Source organism: Gopherus flavomarginatus, chromosome 1 (genome assembly GCF_025201925.1).
Source record: "Gopherus flavomarginatus isolate rGopFla2 chromosome 1, rGopFla2.mat.asm, whole genome shotgun sequence".
Classification (NCBI taxonomy): domain Eukaryota; kingdom Metazoa; phylum Chordata; order Testudines; family Testudinidae; genus Gopherus; species Gopherus flavomarginatus.
Window position 1 is genome coordinate 258,667,988 of NC_066617.1, and position 16,795 is coordinate 258,684,782.

Here is a 16,795-nt window from a genome sequence, read left to right on the forward strand (position 1 = left end):
GTAGTGAGAATTTCTGCTGTCCTCCAGGCCACACAAAGAATTAAGGTGAAGTAGCCCATCATTTATAGATTAAGACATAGGTACATAAACAACTAACACACCACCTTAGGTATTTCATGATATGTTTATTACTGCCCTTTATTCCTGGTATCTTGGACAAAACATTCATATTCATTATTTTGTCAGACCATCTTATCTTGTACTAGATTGGGATGCATCTGTATTAGCTGAACTCTGCATTAACAAAGTAATTTCTTAGTTTTTTGAACAAAGAAATGTCTAAGTGACCCCTATCTCTGCCAACAAACAACTGTAGTTCTCACCTAGGTTTGCATTTGATATGCTACTGGGGATAGTTAATAAAAAACCTAGCTTTTATATAGTGCTTTTAATCAATAGATAAAAAACTTTCCATCATTATCCCCATGTTACAGATTGGAAACTGAGGCACAGAGAGGTGAAGTGACTTACCCAAGGTCACTCAGCATACCAGTGGCAGAGCTGAGAACAGTTTCAGTTCAGTGGTCTTTCCACTAGTCCACTCAGCTCCTGTGCGATTCCTCAGTGCTCCTCCACCCCTCCAGCAGAGTAGGGATAATGGTCATACTTTGAAATGTTTGCAAATATGTAGCTACTAACAGGGCTGGTGAGAGAAATCTTATCTGTGGTGTACATGACAAAACCTTGACTCTTGTAGTATATGGTTGTTACAGTAACCTTAAGTGTGTGAGAGAAAAGTGATGTCTCTCTCCCCTACCCCACTGTTCCCCACGACACGTATCCCTCCTGCCAACTGTTTCCAGCTCTCCCTCCCCTTCATTTCCCATTAAGACATTAGACGGCAATGCAGAAGCCATTCACATGTAAAATGCTGATCCCTGCAGTCTTTCTGTCCTATGCTGCTAGGTACATGTATTACAGGCAGCAGAATCCTGGAAGGTTGCACACTATCTTGGTTATGTAGCCTGAGCTACACACTGAGTTGGGCACCTAGCTCCCTGCTTCAGCCAGGCTTCTCCAGCCATGACCCAAGGCACCCAGACAGCCCCTCCTCCAAATGGGGCTCCCTTCCTCCCATACACTGGCCAGCCTCCCGTCCCACACAGGGGCAATACGCATCTTCACTGTTCATTTTCTAAATTTCAGATATTTAAATTTGTGTTACCTTCATTCTCTCCATCTCAGATGCCAGCTCACATGAAAGGATAGGAAAAAGGGGTTTAGATACTCCAAGAAGAACAGGGTCACCCCAGATTCCAGAACACACAATAAGCAGGAGAGGGACTCAGACCCCTGCAGAGGGGTAGGGCTCCACCAGATCCCAGCACGCACATGGGAATTGGAAAATTTAGGGCTGACAGGGCCTTCTTACTCCTAAATTGCCAAATTCTTCAGATATCCCTCACGTTCTTCAACCTCTTCAGTTCTTCCTAATCCCTATCACCTTCCCTCTTACCTGAGTTCCCCAACCCCCCTCTTCCCTTCCCAGCACACATTTTCCATTTACTCCCCTTCCCATAATACTCCCATCCTTCACTGAAGACCCAAAACCCTTCATCCCCTATTACCAAATACTCTTGCACCCCAATCACCCCTGCCTTCATCCTCCCAGTGAGCATTCACATAAGGTTACTCACCTTGTGCACTAACTGAAGTTCTTTGAGATGGTTGTCCTTATGGGTGCTCCACTTTAGGTGTTTTGGCGCCCTGCGCTTGTAATTGGAGATTTGTAGTAGCAGTGCCACGGTTGGTCTTGTACCATTCTGAGTGGCTACTTGGCACGTACAGCCAACTGTCCCTCAGTTCATTCTCTACCCCAGAGCATCAACGTGGAACTCTGAAGTAGAGGGGAGGAAAGGGGTGTGGGGTAGTGGAGCACCCACAGGGACCACCATCTCGAAGAACCTCAGTTACTGCACAAGGTGAGCAACTTTCTCTTCTTCGAGGAGTGTGGGTGCTCCAAGTTAGGTGACTGTTGAGCAATGCCCTTCAGCGGAGGGGAGGGGCTTCAGAGTTGGTTTATTTAAGGTGGATAACACCATGAAACCAAACTGAGCATCTGTAGCTGACTGTTGATCGAAAGCACAGTGTTTAGTAAAGCTGTGGCCAGATGCCCAGGTAGCAGCTTTGCAAATGTCCATGATGGACACATTATTGAGAAAGGCCACAAATGCAGATAACACTCTGGTGGAGTGTGTGCAGACTCGCGATGGAGCTGACAGATTGCTGTTTTGGTAACACAAATGGATACAGTCAGATATCCTTTTGGATAGTCTCCTTTTCAAGACTGTTTGACCCTTTGAATGTTCAGTTGTAGACACGAAGAAGTGGGATGATTTTCTGAATGCTTTTGCTCTTTCTAGGTAGAAAGCTAGCACGCTGAAGATGTCTAGCATGTGAAAGGCGGTCTCCCTGTTGTCAGCATGTGGCTTCAGGAAAAATATAGGTAAGCACATGGATTGATTTCAATGAAATGGGGAGGCAACTTTAGGTAGGAACTTAGAGTGTGGCCTTAGGACCACTTTGTCCGTAAACAAAGTAGCATAAGGTGGGTGTGCCATTAGGGCACCTACTTCTCCCACTCGTCTTGCTGACGTGATAGAAATGAGGAAGGCCATCTTCACAGACAAGTGCAACAAGGAACAAATTGCAAGGGGTTCAAACAATTTGCCCATGAGACTGTAAAGCACAAATCTGAGATTCCACAGAGGGGGTCAAGGGATGAGTGAAGATAGTGATTCTGTCCACTTTGTCATGGAAGGAGATGACGGCAGAGAGGTGCATTCTGAGTGAGCTGGTGGATACACCCAATTTCTTAAGTGTTAATATGCAGTTAAGGATTCTGGGTAACGGGGATGACTGTGGAACAATTTGTTTGTCCTGACACCAAGTGCAGAATCATTTCCACTTATGTATGTGTCTTTCTTGTGCTCAGTCTACGGCTGTTCAATAGTATGTCTTTCACTTCCTTGGAACAGTCCTTCTCGGCCCTCATTAGCCACGTAGTAGCAGGCCCCGAGACGAAGGACTGCAAGGTGAGGATGGCAGACACGTCCAGCATCCTATGTCAGCAGGTGAGGTACTAAAGGAAGAATTCGGGGTGGTTCCACTGCCATCTGTCTCAGGCATGGGAATCATGTTTGCCTGGGCCATGTGGGTGCAATGTAAGCGACCCTGGATTTGTCCTGTTTGATCTTGTGAATGACCTGACCCAGTAGTGGGATCAGAGGGAATGCATACAACAGTGGGGCTTCCCACTTTACAAGGCGAGTGTCTCCCAGGGAGTGGTCTCCCAGCCAGGCTTGGGAGCAGTACTGTGGGCATTTGGTATTTTGAACTGTTGCAAATAGGTCTATAGTGGGGAACCCCTATAGCTGGAATATGGTTGTTAGGGTTCCAGTATCTATCACCCACTCATATGTTGGAGAGAAGTCCCTGCTTAATTGGTCCGCTGTTGTGTTCTGACATCTTGGTACACAGGATGCCAAAAATGTCTATGTTATTGGTGATGCACCAGTTTCAGAGATGTTTTGCCTCTGAACAGAGGGGGTATGACTGAGCTCCCCCTTGGCAGTTTATATAGAACATGCATGCTGTATTGTCTGTGACAATCTTGATGGCTTTGTTCTGAATCAAGGGAAGAAAAAATGCTGACATGCATTTTGGACTGTCCTAAGCTCCAGTATATTGATGTCGAGATTGGACTCTGCTAGGGACCAGCGACCCTGGATGGTATTGTTGCATAAGTGTGCCCCCCAACCCACAAGGGAAGCATCTGTCGTGATCGTTATGGTTAGATCTTTCTGTTGAAAGGGGACACTTTAACAAATGTTCTCTGGTTGTGCCCACCCTGTGAGTGAGTCCTTTGCCCTGCAGGGAGTCATGACCAGTGAGTTGAGAGAATGTCTGTGTGGTATATAAGACAGTTTGGAGCCAGGCTTGTAGGTTTCTCATGTGAAGCCGGTCATATTTTAAAACAAACGTTGCTTCAGCCATGTGCTCCAAGAGTTGTAAGCATGTTCTGGAGGTTATTTGTGGACTGTCCATCACTGTCGCGATTAGACGGATTACGGTGAGGAAATGGCGTTGGGGTAACCTTGCTATTGCTGCAAGACAGCTCAGGTGAGCTCCTATAAATTCTAACTGTTGGGCAAGAACCATTGTGGATATCTGATGATTTATTTGTAACCCAAGGTGCGTGAACCAGGTTATCGTGGTGTGAGTGGCATTCAGTGCTGTCTGTTCTGCTGTTGCTTGTAGAAAAGTTGTCTATGTATGGAAAAAATCACTGTCTGCAAAGGTGAACTGCGACAATAGCTAGAACTTTGGAAAAGACCCTTGGGGCGGTTAACAGGCCAAAGGTTAACACTCTGTATTGGAAATGCTGATTACCATTCACCTGACACAGAAGATTCCTGAGATTCACCCTAGGGAATGTGAAAATAAGCATCTTAAAGGTAGAAGGCCAGAATTATTGTAGATAGTCACCATTTTGAAACATTCTGTTCTCATGAATTTGTTGAGCTTTCATAAGTCCAGCATAGGTTTCCATCTGCCAATCTTATTCTAAGTAAGAAAGTAATGGGAGTAAAACCCTTTCCCTATGTGTTGAGCTGGTACGGATTCAATGGCACCTAATTGAACAAGATGATTTACTTCCTGCTGTAAGGGGTGAGGGGTCCTTTAAGAGGGATGGGGAAGTGTGGTGGATAGATGGAATAGAAATAAAGGAGATGGAGTAAGCCTTCTGGATGATTTCCAGCACCCATTTGTCCATAGTGATGTTGTTCCAGGCTGGGTAATAGGGTGACAGGTGGTCTCTGAATGGTTTGGAGACAGGATCTAGCTCCCAAAGTAAAAGAGGTCTCATGCTCTCAACCACACCTTCAAAATGATTGTCTGGAGGTGGATGGGTGAGACGTGGAAGATTGATCTTGATTCTGCCGGCATCTTGTCTGTCTCTGCTTTCACCTTGGTCGTAGTGTCTTTGAGGCAAGAAGTATGGGGCAGCTGGAATCTTTGGTTGTAAAACCTGTCTTGTTTCTTTTTGTTTGTAGGTACATAGATGCCCAGATTTTTCAAGGTGGCTCAGGAGTCTTTTAAAGTGTATAAGGACACGTTGTTGCTTCGTGCAAACAATTTTTGGCCCTCAAAGGGCAGGTCCCTCGACGGTGGATTGAACCTCCCTTGGGAACTCGGAGAAATGGAGCCAGGATGCCCGGGGCATGACTACAGATATTGAGATAGATCGTGCTGCCATGTCTACAGAGCCGAGGGAGGACTGGAGGGCTGTCCTGGCAACGAGAGACCCTTCAGAAATGTTTGCTTGTCATCTGGTAGATGCTCAATAAAGGTTGACATTTTAGAAAAGAGGTTGTGTGCGTTTTTGGCCAGCAGGGCCGAGTAGTTTGCTATGTGGAATTGTAATGTAGCAGAAGAATAGGCTTTCCGCCTGAAAAGGTCCAGTCTTTTCCTCTCCTTATCCTAAGGAGTGGTTTTGGACTGATGTTGTTTTCCCATTTGATTGACCATCTCTACCACAAGTGAATTTGGTGTGGGGTAGGTAAATAGAAACTCAACCCCTTTAGCTGGCACATAATATTTTTTGTCCTGCAAGAGGGAGGGGCTATTGCGCTGGTGGGTGTCTGCCAGTTTGTCTTTGCAGAGTCCATTAGAGCTGCCTATTAATGCTGCCATATTTTTGCTGTTGAGGACGCCTGAGGTACGTCTGTGACTATGTTGGGTTTCTGGTAGTTCTGATAATGAAATATCCAGGGATTTGGCTACCCTTTTAAAGAGATCCTGGAAAATAATCTCTCACCATGGGGAGTGAGGGCGTTATTGTTTCATCCAGTGATGAAGACAAAATGTGTGGGTGGCAGCGTATCACCTTCAGGTGCATCCTGAGGCTCTTCAGCCTCTTAATACTGTGCCTCAGAGTGCTGGGTCCATTGGCAAAGGAGACTGTGTTGTTCTGGATCTTGGTGGGTTGAAGGCCTGAGGTTCTGGGCCCTATAAATAGCCCATGGGTACCAATAAGGCCAATTTGGTGGAAGAGAAATAGGAGGCAGTAGTCAGTGTTGAGTCTGCCAGCCACACAGTTCCGCAGGTGGTTGGTGATGAGAGGGTCCCAGTTTAAGGGAGGAGTGGCGAGAGGTATATATGCCTCCCTCATCCTCTTCCTCCTCATTACTGGAGAGGGGAGGTGCTGAGCCACAGAGAGTTGTCATTCTGATTGGTCCCGGCCTCGCTGAGGTACCATTGATACTGAATAGAGGAGTTCCTGGTGTCAGCAGTGTGCTCTGACTATGAATTAGAGCACGAGCTGCCAGTGCCGATCATTTGCTGTGTGGTGCAGGTGCAGCAGGTGGTGCCACTGCACTACTCAGTGACGAGGTTTGCTTCAGCTCCATCAGTGCTGAGATGGGAGGTTTTGCTTTAGGGTGCATACCTTGCCTGCACCGGGTCCATAGCTCATCGGGAAATCTTGGTACTGGACATTCCTGATGCCTCGTGGTTTGATACACTCAGTACTGTGGCAGACTTTCCACTGGAAGATCACTTTCTTTTTGGCGAATCTTGTTGAGGGGAAGAGTGAGACTGTTTTTTATTAGACTTTTTGGGAGCAGGCTCACTAGCAGCAGTTTTAGAGGTATAACCCAGTCAGACACTGCCACTGGTGACCATTGGCCAGGAGGCATCCTGAAATCCCTCAACGGAAGCTGGCTTGAGGGATTTCTCCATAATCAGGACTTTCCGCTGAAGATCCCTGGCCTTCTTTGTCCAAGCAGTTAATTTCTTGCCATGTGGACACTTTTGAGCAATGTGTGTCTCACCAAGACAGAGGACATATCGTGCGTGGCCATCAGAAATAGGTATAGAAAGTCTGCAGGTCAGGCACAATTTAAAGCCAGGAGAGCTGGGCATGCCTGAGAGAGTACTTGTTTTGGAGAGTGAAACAGGATAAGCCCGTTATTTTTCTCTTGTTGTTGTTTTTCAAGCCAGGCACTGCTGGCGCAGCAGGGTGAGGGAAAGGTAAAAACAATAAAAATAAAACATAGGGTCTACAAAGAACAAAATGGATAGGCTACTGCTATTAGCTTAATATTTTCTGTTTTTCCTATCTGAAGTTAGAGAGGAGCTGCTGTTGCTCCGATAAGCTAAAGGCAGTAAAGAAGAAACTGGGGGATGGTTGGCTGCGCACACCAAGTAGCCACTTGGAGATGGCTGCTGAGCATGTGTGGACAACCAGGACACTGCTACTACAAATCTTAGATTACAAGTGCAGGGTGCCAAGACACCCAAAGTGGAGCACCCACAGGGACACACCTCAAAGAAGTATAATTTTTTTTTTAAATAGTTTCAGAGTCTTCTGAATACTCTTCTGTACACTCAGATTACATTTCTCCAAAATAAAATCTTAACAATTCATGCCCAGATCTCTGCCTACAGTGGGTTTCAAACTTCAAAGTTGCTAAAACCTGTGAGCTTAATGGAATGCTAGGGGTTGGGGGAGAGGCTGTATCTCAGGAACCACTTGCTCAAATGACCCCACATTTGGATCAAACTCTACTCTCCTAAACTCCCATGAGCATAAGTACTGACTCCATGGGTACTCTGGGGCTGAAGCTCCCAAGGGGACAAATTAGTGGGTGCTCTGCACCCACTGGCAGCCAAGCTCCCCTCATCCCCACCCCACCTCCTCCATCCCTGAGCACGCCGTGTCCTGCTCCTCCGCCTACCTCCCAGCCACCGCCAAACAGCTGTTTGGGAGCGTTAGCATGGTCCAGGAGGGGGAGGAGCAGAAATGTGGTGAGGTCAGGGAAGGAGGCAAGGAAGAGGCGGAGTTGGGATTTGGAGAAGGAACTGGAATAGAGGCAGGGAGGGGACAGAGTTGGGACAGTGACTTTGGGGAAGAGGTTGGAATGGGGGTGGGAGGGGTTCAAGTACCCACAGGAAAGAAGGGAAGTCAGCACCTATGCCCATGAAGCATGAGCAATTTAAGACATGTCATGTTTGCACATATATTTTAGTGCTCTAAAAACACTCACTCTTAACAGGAAGGACTTCTCTATCTTATGGTATGTCTTCATTAGCAACATTAAAGCGCTGCCGTGGCAGCACTTTAACGTGGCTATGTAGTTGCAGCACCAGTGCTGGGAGAGAGCTCTCCCAGTGCTGTAAAAAAACCACACCTGTGATGGGAGTGACTCCCAGCACTGGTGCACTATCTACGCTGCCACTTTACAGCGCTGAAACTTGCAGTACTCAGGGGGGTGTCTTTTCACACCCCAAGCGAGAAAGTTGCAGTGCTGTAAAGTGGCAGTGTAGACAAGGCTTTAGGTAGAGCAGAGCTGCCTTCCATTATAAAATTAAAGGGAGAATCGGAGGGTCTCTACACATCCATTATCAGCATAAAGGGCTCAGAGAGATGTTTAAGTAGCCTATTCAGCTTAACAAGATGTTCTCAGATGAAAGAGAACACACCTGATACAACTCTGACACCTGTGAACTGGCATATTCATGTGGCATGGGAGTTCTGTTTCCCCGCTACCCAGAGCTGGAGAGTTTCTGATACATGTCAAGCATACCCATTCTCAGCACTTCACACCAATCTCAGCAGTGTGTTTTTGGTGCCTGCTCCAAACATGCCTATTGTAAGCTCACCACCCAGAAGGGAAGGGCTTTCCCAGATTCTGGCTCATATGTGGGGGAGGGGCTTGGAAGCTACTAGAAAGGCATGCCCCCTTGGAACCTGGCTCACGTGGAGCAGGGGGGTGAGAGGTCACAATACATGTCAGGGCCCACCCAGAGCCTGGCACACACAGTGGGGCAGGGAACAGGACTGAGACATTCCCAGGGACCAGGAACCTCAGATTTCAGCTCAGATAGCGGGAGGAAGAAGGGCTCAGACTCACATCCCAATAGGTGAGCCCCTTCTAAAACCTGGCTCACGTAAAGGGGCAGGAAAGGGGGAGCGGGAGTCATAACAGTCCTATAGATGGCCTGGGGGCTCCCAGATTGTGGTACCCACCTGGGAGGGGACTGCGGAGCTAACAGGCACCTCACTCACCCCCCATTATCAATGTCCTAGCACTTTCCTCCCCTGTCCCCCCAATCCCTCTTCTCCTCCTATTCCCACATACTTTTCCACTGTTAGTTACCCTCTCCTCCCTCAGCAAGCATTTGCTCATTGTAGTTTATTTTGTTTTTAAAAAATAGCTTCATTGCCTTCAAATATTCTGCTGTACTGAGATTTCATTTCCCCAAAACAAAATCCCCCCTTTGACAAAGAAAGACTGGAGCAGTATGCCTGGGGCTTTTTAAATTTCAAATGTCTGTCCTGAGTTGGATTTGAACTCTCAGTGCCTGACACAATGTTCAGATTCAATAACATCATCATGCCCTTGGAGCCACACAAATCCTATGATGTGAGGGGAAATAAGCAGGAAGAACTAGAAATATTAAGTGAATAATCAGTTACAACATAATTAGCATCAGAGATTTGGTGGGATAATTCACATAACTGGAAAATTGGTATAAAAGGGTACAGCTTGTTCAGTAAAGACAAGCATGGGGAAAAAAGGGTGTTGTTGTTTTGTATATAAAAAATGTATACACTTGCACTGCGGTCAAGATAGAAGTGGGAGGCAAACCTACTGAAAGTCTCTGGTAAGGATAAAAGGGGTAAAAAACAAGAGTGATGTCCTGGCAGGAGTCCACTGTAGACCACCTAACCAGAAAAAAAGAGATGTATAAGTCCTTTTAAACAACTAACAAAATAATCCAAAGCACAGGACTTGACGATGACGAGGGGACTTCAACTACCCACACACCTGCTGGGGAAACAATACAACACGACACAGATTATCTGATGTGTTCTTGGAATACACTAGAGATAACTTTTTATTACAGAAGGTGGAGAAAGCAATCAAGGGAGAGGTTATCATAGATCTGATCCTGACCAACAGGGAGTAACTGATTGCAGATTTGAAGGTGGAAGGTAGTTTTGCTGAAAGTGATCAAGAAATGATGAGTTCATGATTCTAAGAAATGGTACAAGGGAAAACAACAGAATAAAAACAACAGACTTCAAAAAACAGATTTTAGCAAACTCAGAATTGGTAGGTAAGATCCTGTTGGAAGTAAGTCTAATGGGAAAAAACAGTTCAGGAGAATTAGCAGGTTTTTTGTTTTGTTTTGTTTTTTTTACAGAGACATCATTAAGGGAACAAGAGCAAAACTATCTCAGCATGTAGGAAAGATGAAGTATAGTAAGAGATAATTTTGGCTTAAACCAGGAGATCTTCAATAACCTGAAACTCAAAAGAGTCATACAAAAAACTGGAAAATAGGTCAAATTATTAAGGATGAATACAAAAAAAGACAACTAAGCATGTAGCACAAAATGAGATTAAACTAGCTGCTAGGGACAAAGGGTAACAAGAAAACATTTTACAAATACATTAGAAGAGGAATACCAAGGCCCATTACTCTATGAAGAGGCAAAGACAGTCACAGAAGAACACAGCAATGGCTGAAAGAAAAAAAAAAAAAAGTCTTTTTTGTTTCAGTTTTCAACAAAAAGTTTAGCAGTGATTGGACGACTACCATAATGAACATCAATGTAAATCGGGTAGGATCTGAGGTTAAAATAAGAAAGAACAAGTAAAGAATTACTTAGACAAGTTAGATGTCTTCAGGTCAGCAGGGCCTGCTGAAATACATCCTAGAATACTTAAGGGATGGTTGGAAAAAGATCTCTAAGCTGCTAGTGATTATCTTTGAGAACTGGTGGAGGACAAGAGAGATTCCGGAGGACTGAAAAGGGGCAAATATAATACCTATCTATAAAAGGAAAAAAAGAACAACCCATGGAACTACAGACTAAACAGCTTAACTTGGGTACCCAGAAAGATAATGAAGAAAACAAGCAATCAATTTATAAGCACCTATAAGATAATAAGATGAGAAGAAATAGTAAATATGGATTTGTCAAGAAAAATCATGTCAAACCAATTTAACATCCTTCTTTGACAGGGTAACAAGCCTTGTGGACAAGCAGTATATGGGACATCTCTCTACTTTAGTAAGGCTTCTGATACAGTTTCAAATGACCTTCTCATAAGCAAACTATGGAAATACAGCCTAGACAAACCTACCATAAGATGGGTGCACAGCTGGATGGAAATTGTACTCAAGAGTAGCTATCAATGGTTCTCAATCAAGCTGGAAGGTATATTCAGTGTTGTCCCACAGGGATCTGTCCTGGGTCTGTTCAATACAAAATCTTTATAAATGATTTGAATACTACCATAGAGAGTACACTTATAAGTTTGGCGATGATACCAAGCTGGGAGGGGTTGGAGGACAGGATTAGAATTCAAAATGATCTGGACAAACTGGAGAAATGGTCTGAAATAAATAAGATGAAATTCAGTAAGGACAAATGCAAGGTACTACACTTATGAAGGAATAATTAACTGCACAAACACAAAATGGGAAATGACTGCCTGTGAAGGAGTACTGCAGAAAAGGATCTGGGTTTTATTGTGGATCACAAACTAAATGAGTCAGCAATATAATACTGTTCCCAAAAAAGTAAACATTTTAGGTTGTATTAGCAGGAGTCTTGGAAGCAAAATAAAAGAAGCAATTATTTTACTCTACTCAGCACTGATAAGGTCTCAACTGGAGTATTGTGTCCAGTTCTGGGCACCACACTTCAGGAAAGATGTAGACAAATTGAAGGAAGCTGAGAGTAGAGCAAAAAAATAAAATAAAATAAAATAAAATGATTAAAGGTTTAGAAAATGAGACCTATGAGGAAAGATTGAGGGGAAAAAAAAGGTTTGTTTATCCTGGAGACGAGAAGACTGAGTGGTGACATAACAGTCTTCAAGTAGGTAATAGGTTGTTATAAAGATGAGGGTAATAAATTGTTCTCCTTATACACTGAGCACAGGACCAGAGGTAATGGGCTCAAATTGCAGCAAGGGAGATTTAGGTTAGACATTACAAAAAACTTCTTAACGGTAAGGGTAGTTAAACATTGGAACAAATTACCTATGGAGATTCCACAATCTCCCTAACTGAAGGTTTTTAAGAACAGGTTAGAAAAACACTTGACAGGGTCGGTCTAGACCAGTGATGGGCAACCTGCGGCCCAAGCCGCTTCCCACAGCTCTCATTGGTCAGGAACCGCAAACTGCGGCCACTGGGAGCTGCAGGCGGCCATGCAAATGTAAACAAACAGTCTGGTCGCCTTTCAGCGGATTACCCTGATGGGCCACAGGTTGCCCATCACTGGTCTAGATAATTCTTAGTCTTGCCTCAGTGCAGGGGATTGGACTAGATGACCTAATGAGATCCCTTCCACTCATACATTTCTGTGGTTCTATGTAGAGATAGTTTTCCAGATAGCCTCTCTCTCTGTACTTGTTCAGCATAAACCATTAGGCATGTGAGCCTTAGCATGTCTAACTGGAGAAGCAACCTTTTTCAAGTAACATGTTAATTTGATTTCCCCCAAAAGGATGGTGAGTACCATGCATTCTGTTGGGGTAACCTTTGAGCATCTGAGTAACTTGTGCAATGATCTGAGCCCTGGTTCAATCTCAGTTTTTAGAATGTGTCAATTTTTAAACGAGCTGTTTTTTTTCCTTAATGCTATATCTCTGGAACCCACTGGTCAGGTGACCTCAAATTTCATTCACTGATTGTACCCCTACCTTTATGAAGCATAACAAATTTCAAGGCAATCTCATTAACTATGGCTTTTATAACCCCTAGAATAAATAGACTTTAAACAGAAAGCTGATCTTAACCTTAACTATATATCAGAGCTGTCACTAAAATTTTTTTTTTTTAAACTATTTACGAAGAGAAGCTGAAGAAGTTGGCACAAACTGTGAAGCCCTATCCACAATCATTAATGAAAGAAAGAACTAAAACAGCGGCAGTCCGGCAGCTCCCTTTTTCTTTTCGAGTGACGCGCAGGAGAGTGAGGGCACACACGATGACCAGACAGACCCTGCTAGAGAAAAATCTTCAGACCTGGGTGCACGTGCATCCTGAAGTGTAGTACACATAAGGACAACCACTTGAAAAAGGAAAAAAATTCAGTCTTGTTCTTACCATTTACATCCTACTACAACATACACATACATTTAAGAACAAGTTAAATATCTACATTGTTGGCTAATGAAAAGTTAGACAACTAAACATTTTATAGATGGGTCAAGTCAGAGTTCTAGTTCAACCAGTTTTTCCTCAAGTCCTATTTCAAAGAGAAAAACAGCAGAAGTATCTTACTTTGAGTAACTAACCTGTCACATATGGTTCCAGAGCTTTAGGAACCAAACTCCTTGCAATTTTTAGGTCCTCTGCTGAACAGCTTCCAGATTCTAGCCCACAAGCCATTCCCATTCTCTTTAGGACTTCTATGTCATCATGAATTTCAAAAGTATTGTCAAAATTAAATAGATATTCAAACCTGGAGGCGAGAAATTCAATCAGCTTGAATTACTTGCACTAATTTTTCCAACACATTTCCAACAGAGTGTGGTACTTCAAGAAAATGAAAACATGGCCATTACAACATATGTAGCCTTCATATTTTGTTCTAGTGAACAATTCCAATGTTTCAAAATTCATACCTCTGTTAACTATATGAGACAAATAATGAAAAGGTTGCATGTTGCCCAAACCATTAACAGATTTAGCTGCAGACCCATAAGAACACAAGAATGATCATACTGGATCAGACCAATGGTCCATCTAGCTCAGTATCCCATTTTTCAACAATGGTCAATGCCAGATGCTTCAAACGGGAATAAACAGAACAGGGCAATTATCAAGTGATCCAACCCATCATCCACTCCCAGCATCTGAAAATGAGAGGTTTATGGACACCCAGAGAATGGGGTTGCACCCTTGATCATCTTGGCTAATAGCCATTGATGGACCTATGATTAAAGTTGCGAGTTTATCATGGAGATGACTTTCTGTGACCTCTGGGACTTTTGCACTGGCCACTGCTCGGACAGTCTCGGGCCACTGTGCTCCCCTCCCACAGCAGCAGCAGGAGTTTGGGTGTGGGAGGGGACTCATAGCTGGGGCATGGGAGAGGGCTCTGGGCGGCACTTACCTGGGGGGTACTTCCTGGCAGCGGCGACATCCTTCAGCTCCTAGGTGGAGGCTCAGCCGGGGGCTTTGTGTGCTGCCTCTTCCTGCAAGCACTGCCCCCGCAGCTCCCACTAGCCATGGTTCCCTGACCAATAGAAACTGGTGCTTGGGGCAGAGGCAGCGCACAGAGCTGTCTGGTTGCGCCTCCATCTAGGAGCTGAGGGATGTTGCCCATGTTTATTGTCCATGACCTATCCATGACTTTTATTAAAAATACCCATGACTAAAATGCAGCCTTACCTATCATACATGAATTTATCTAATTCTTTTTTAATCCAGTTATAGTTCTGGCCTTTAAAACATCTCCTGGCAACAAGTTCCGCAGGTTGGCTGTGTTATATGAAGAAGTACTTTCATTTGTTCATTTTACACCTCCTGCCTATTAACTGCATCAGGAACTCTGGTTTTTGCATTATGTGAAGGGGCAAATAACACCTCCTCATTCACTTTCTCCACACCATTTATGAATGTCTGGGCCTTTATCATCTCCCCTCATTAGTCTCTTTCCCAAGTTGAACAGTCCCAGCCTTCTGAATCTCTTTTCATACGGAAGCTGTTCCATACCCCTAATCATTTTTGTACATTTCCAGTTTCTAATATATCTTATTTGAGATGGGGGGAACAAGATCTGCACACAGTATTCTAGATGTGGGCATAGCAGAGATTTTTTATAGAGGAGTTACATTTACTGTCTTATTTTCGCTCTCTTTTCTAATGGTTCCTAACACTGTTCACTTTTTTGACTGCCACTTCAGACTGAGCTGATGTTTTCAGAGATCCATAAGGACTCCAAGATCTCTTTCTTGTGTGGTAACAACTAATTTCAACCCCATCATTTTGTATGTACAGTTGGGATTGTGTTTTCCACTATGCATTACTTTGTATTTATCAACACTGCATTTCATCTGCCACTTTGTTGTCCAGTCACTATTTTCTGAGATCCCTTTGTAACTCCTTGTCATCTGGTTTGGACTTAGCTATCTTGAGTAATTTTTTATCATCTGCAAACTCTGCCACCACAATGTTTACCCTTTTTTCCAGATCATTTATGAATATGTTGAACAGCACTAGTCCCAGTACAGCTCCTCTCTGCACCATGAAAACTGACCATTTATTCCTACCCTTCGTCTCCTGTCTTTTAACCAGCTACTGGTCCACAAGATGACCATATCCTATGACTGCTAAGTTTCCTTAAGAGCCTTTGGTGAGGGACCTTGTCACAGGTGTTCTGAAAGCCTAAGTACACTATTCCCTCTGGATCACCCTTGTCCACATGTTTGTTAACCTCCTCAAAGAATTCTAATATATTGGTGAGGCATGATTTCCCTTTATAAAAGCTGTGTTGACTCTTCCCCAGAAAATTGTGTTCATCTATCTGATAATTATGTTCTTTACCATAGTTTCAACCAATTTGCCTGGTACTGAGGTTAGGCTTACTGTAGCGCAAATGCCAGATTCACCTCTCGTGCCTTTTTTAAAAATTGGTATCACATTAGCTATCCTCCAGTTATCTGGTACAGAAGCTGATTTTAATAAGTTACATACCACAGGTAGTAGTTCTGCAATTTCATATCTGAGTTCCTTCAGAACTCTTGGGTGAATACCATCTGATCCCTGTGACTTATTACTCTTTAATGTATCAATTTGTTCCAAAACCTCCTCTACTGACACCTCAATCTGGGACAGTTCCTCAGAGCTGTCACCTAAAAAGACTGGCTCAGGTATGGGAATCTCCCTCACATCCTCTGCAGTGAAGACTGATGCAAAGAATTCACTTAGTGTCTCCACAACAACCCTGTCTTCTGTGAGTGTTCCTTTAGCACCCCGATAGTCCAGTGGACCCACTAATTGTTTAGCAGGCTTCCTGCTTCTGATGAGGTACTTAAAAAATTCATGAACAACCTACTTATCATTTGAAATACTACAATCGATCACGGTCTTCTTGCTGGTGTTCACAATGATAAATGGCAGATGTATGACAGAATTGGAAGGTGGTGGTCGATTTGCCTGTTGTTCTGTTTGACGATTTCGTTGAACGAGGTTCTTGAAGGCAATTTGCTGCAAAAAGTAATAGTGGCTTACAAAACTACACGTATTCAACAATTATTCCTTCTTTGTTATTCTCTTATTTAAAATGTATATATTTGTGGTGTTTCTGAAGAAACTAAAGCAGAACTAGGAATCTCAGTATTTAAAAGAAATACTCAAGTACTATCAACTTGACACTGTCAACTTTTTCCCAACTTGTAAATTACTGAAATATACAAAATACATTTGGAATTAACCAGTTTACTTTAATGAAAATATTTTGAAACTTAAGAAGCAGACATTTATCAGTAAATGTTCCTCCACTTCTTTATTGTTACTAAACATTGAACACAAGTCAAGGATACCATAATCCAGCAGATCTCAAACTGTAGGTCAGGACCCCAAAGTGTGTTACAGCCCCATTGTAATGGGGTTGCCAGGGCTGGCATTAGACTTGTTGGGCCCAGGACCAAAGCTTGAGCCCCAATGCCTGGGGCCGAAGGCAAAGGGCTTCAGCTCTGAGTGACGGGGCTCAGGTTTTGGCTTTAGTCCACCTGCCCGGTATGGTGGGGCTTCGGCG

The 16,795-nt window shown here is 43.8% G+C and overlaps 1 protein-coding gene across 9 annotated transcripts in view; it reads right to left on the reverse strand.

Moving 5' to 3' along the window:
• TFDP1 (transcription factor Dp-1) overlaps positions 1-16,795 on the reverse strand; it is a 141,750-nt gene that overhangs the window by 24,851 nt on the left and 100,104 nt on the right. For 7 of the 9 annotated variants that reach the window (XM_050949915.1, XM_050949933.1, XM_050949880.1 and 4 more), the window contains exons 9-10: positions 16,094-16,245; positions 13,329-13,495 (exon numbers count right to left, since the gene is read on the reverse strand). In XM_050949915.1, the coding sequence (XP_050805872.1) occupies positions 13,329-13,495; positions 16,094-16,245 (319 nt within the window). Of the gene's footprint in view, positions 1-312; positions 13,103-13,328; positions 13,496-16,093; positions 16,246-16,795 lie in introns of those variants that run through there. The other 2 variants (XR_007773909.1, XM_050949940.1) reach the window with 2 other exon arrangements.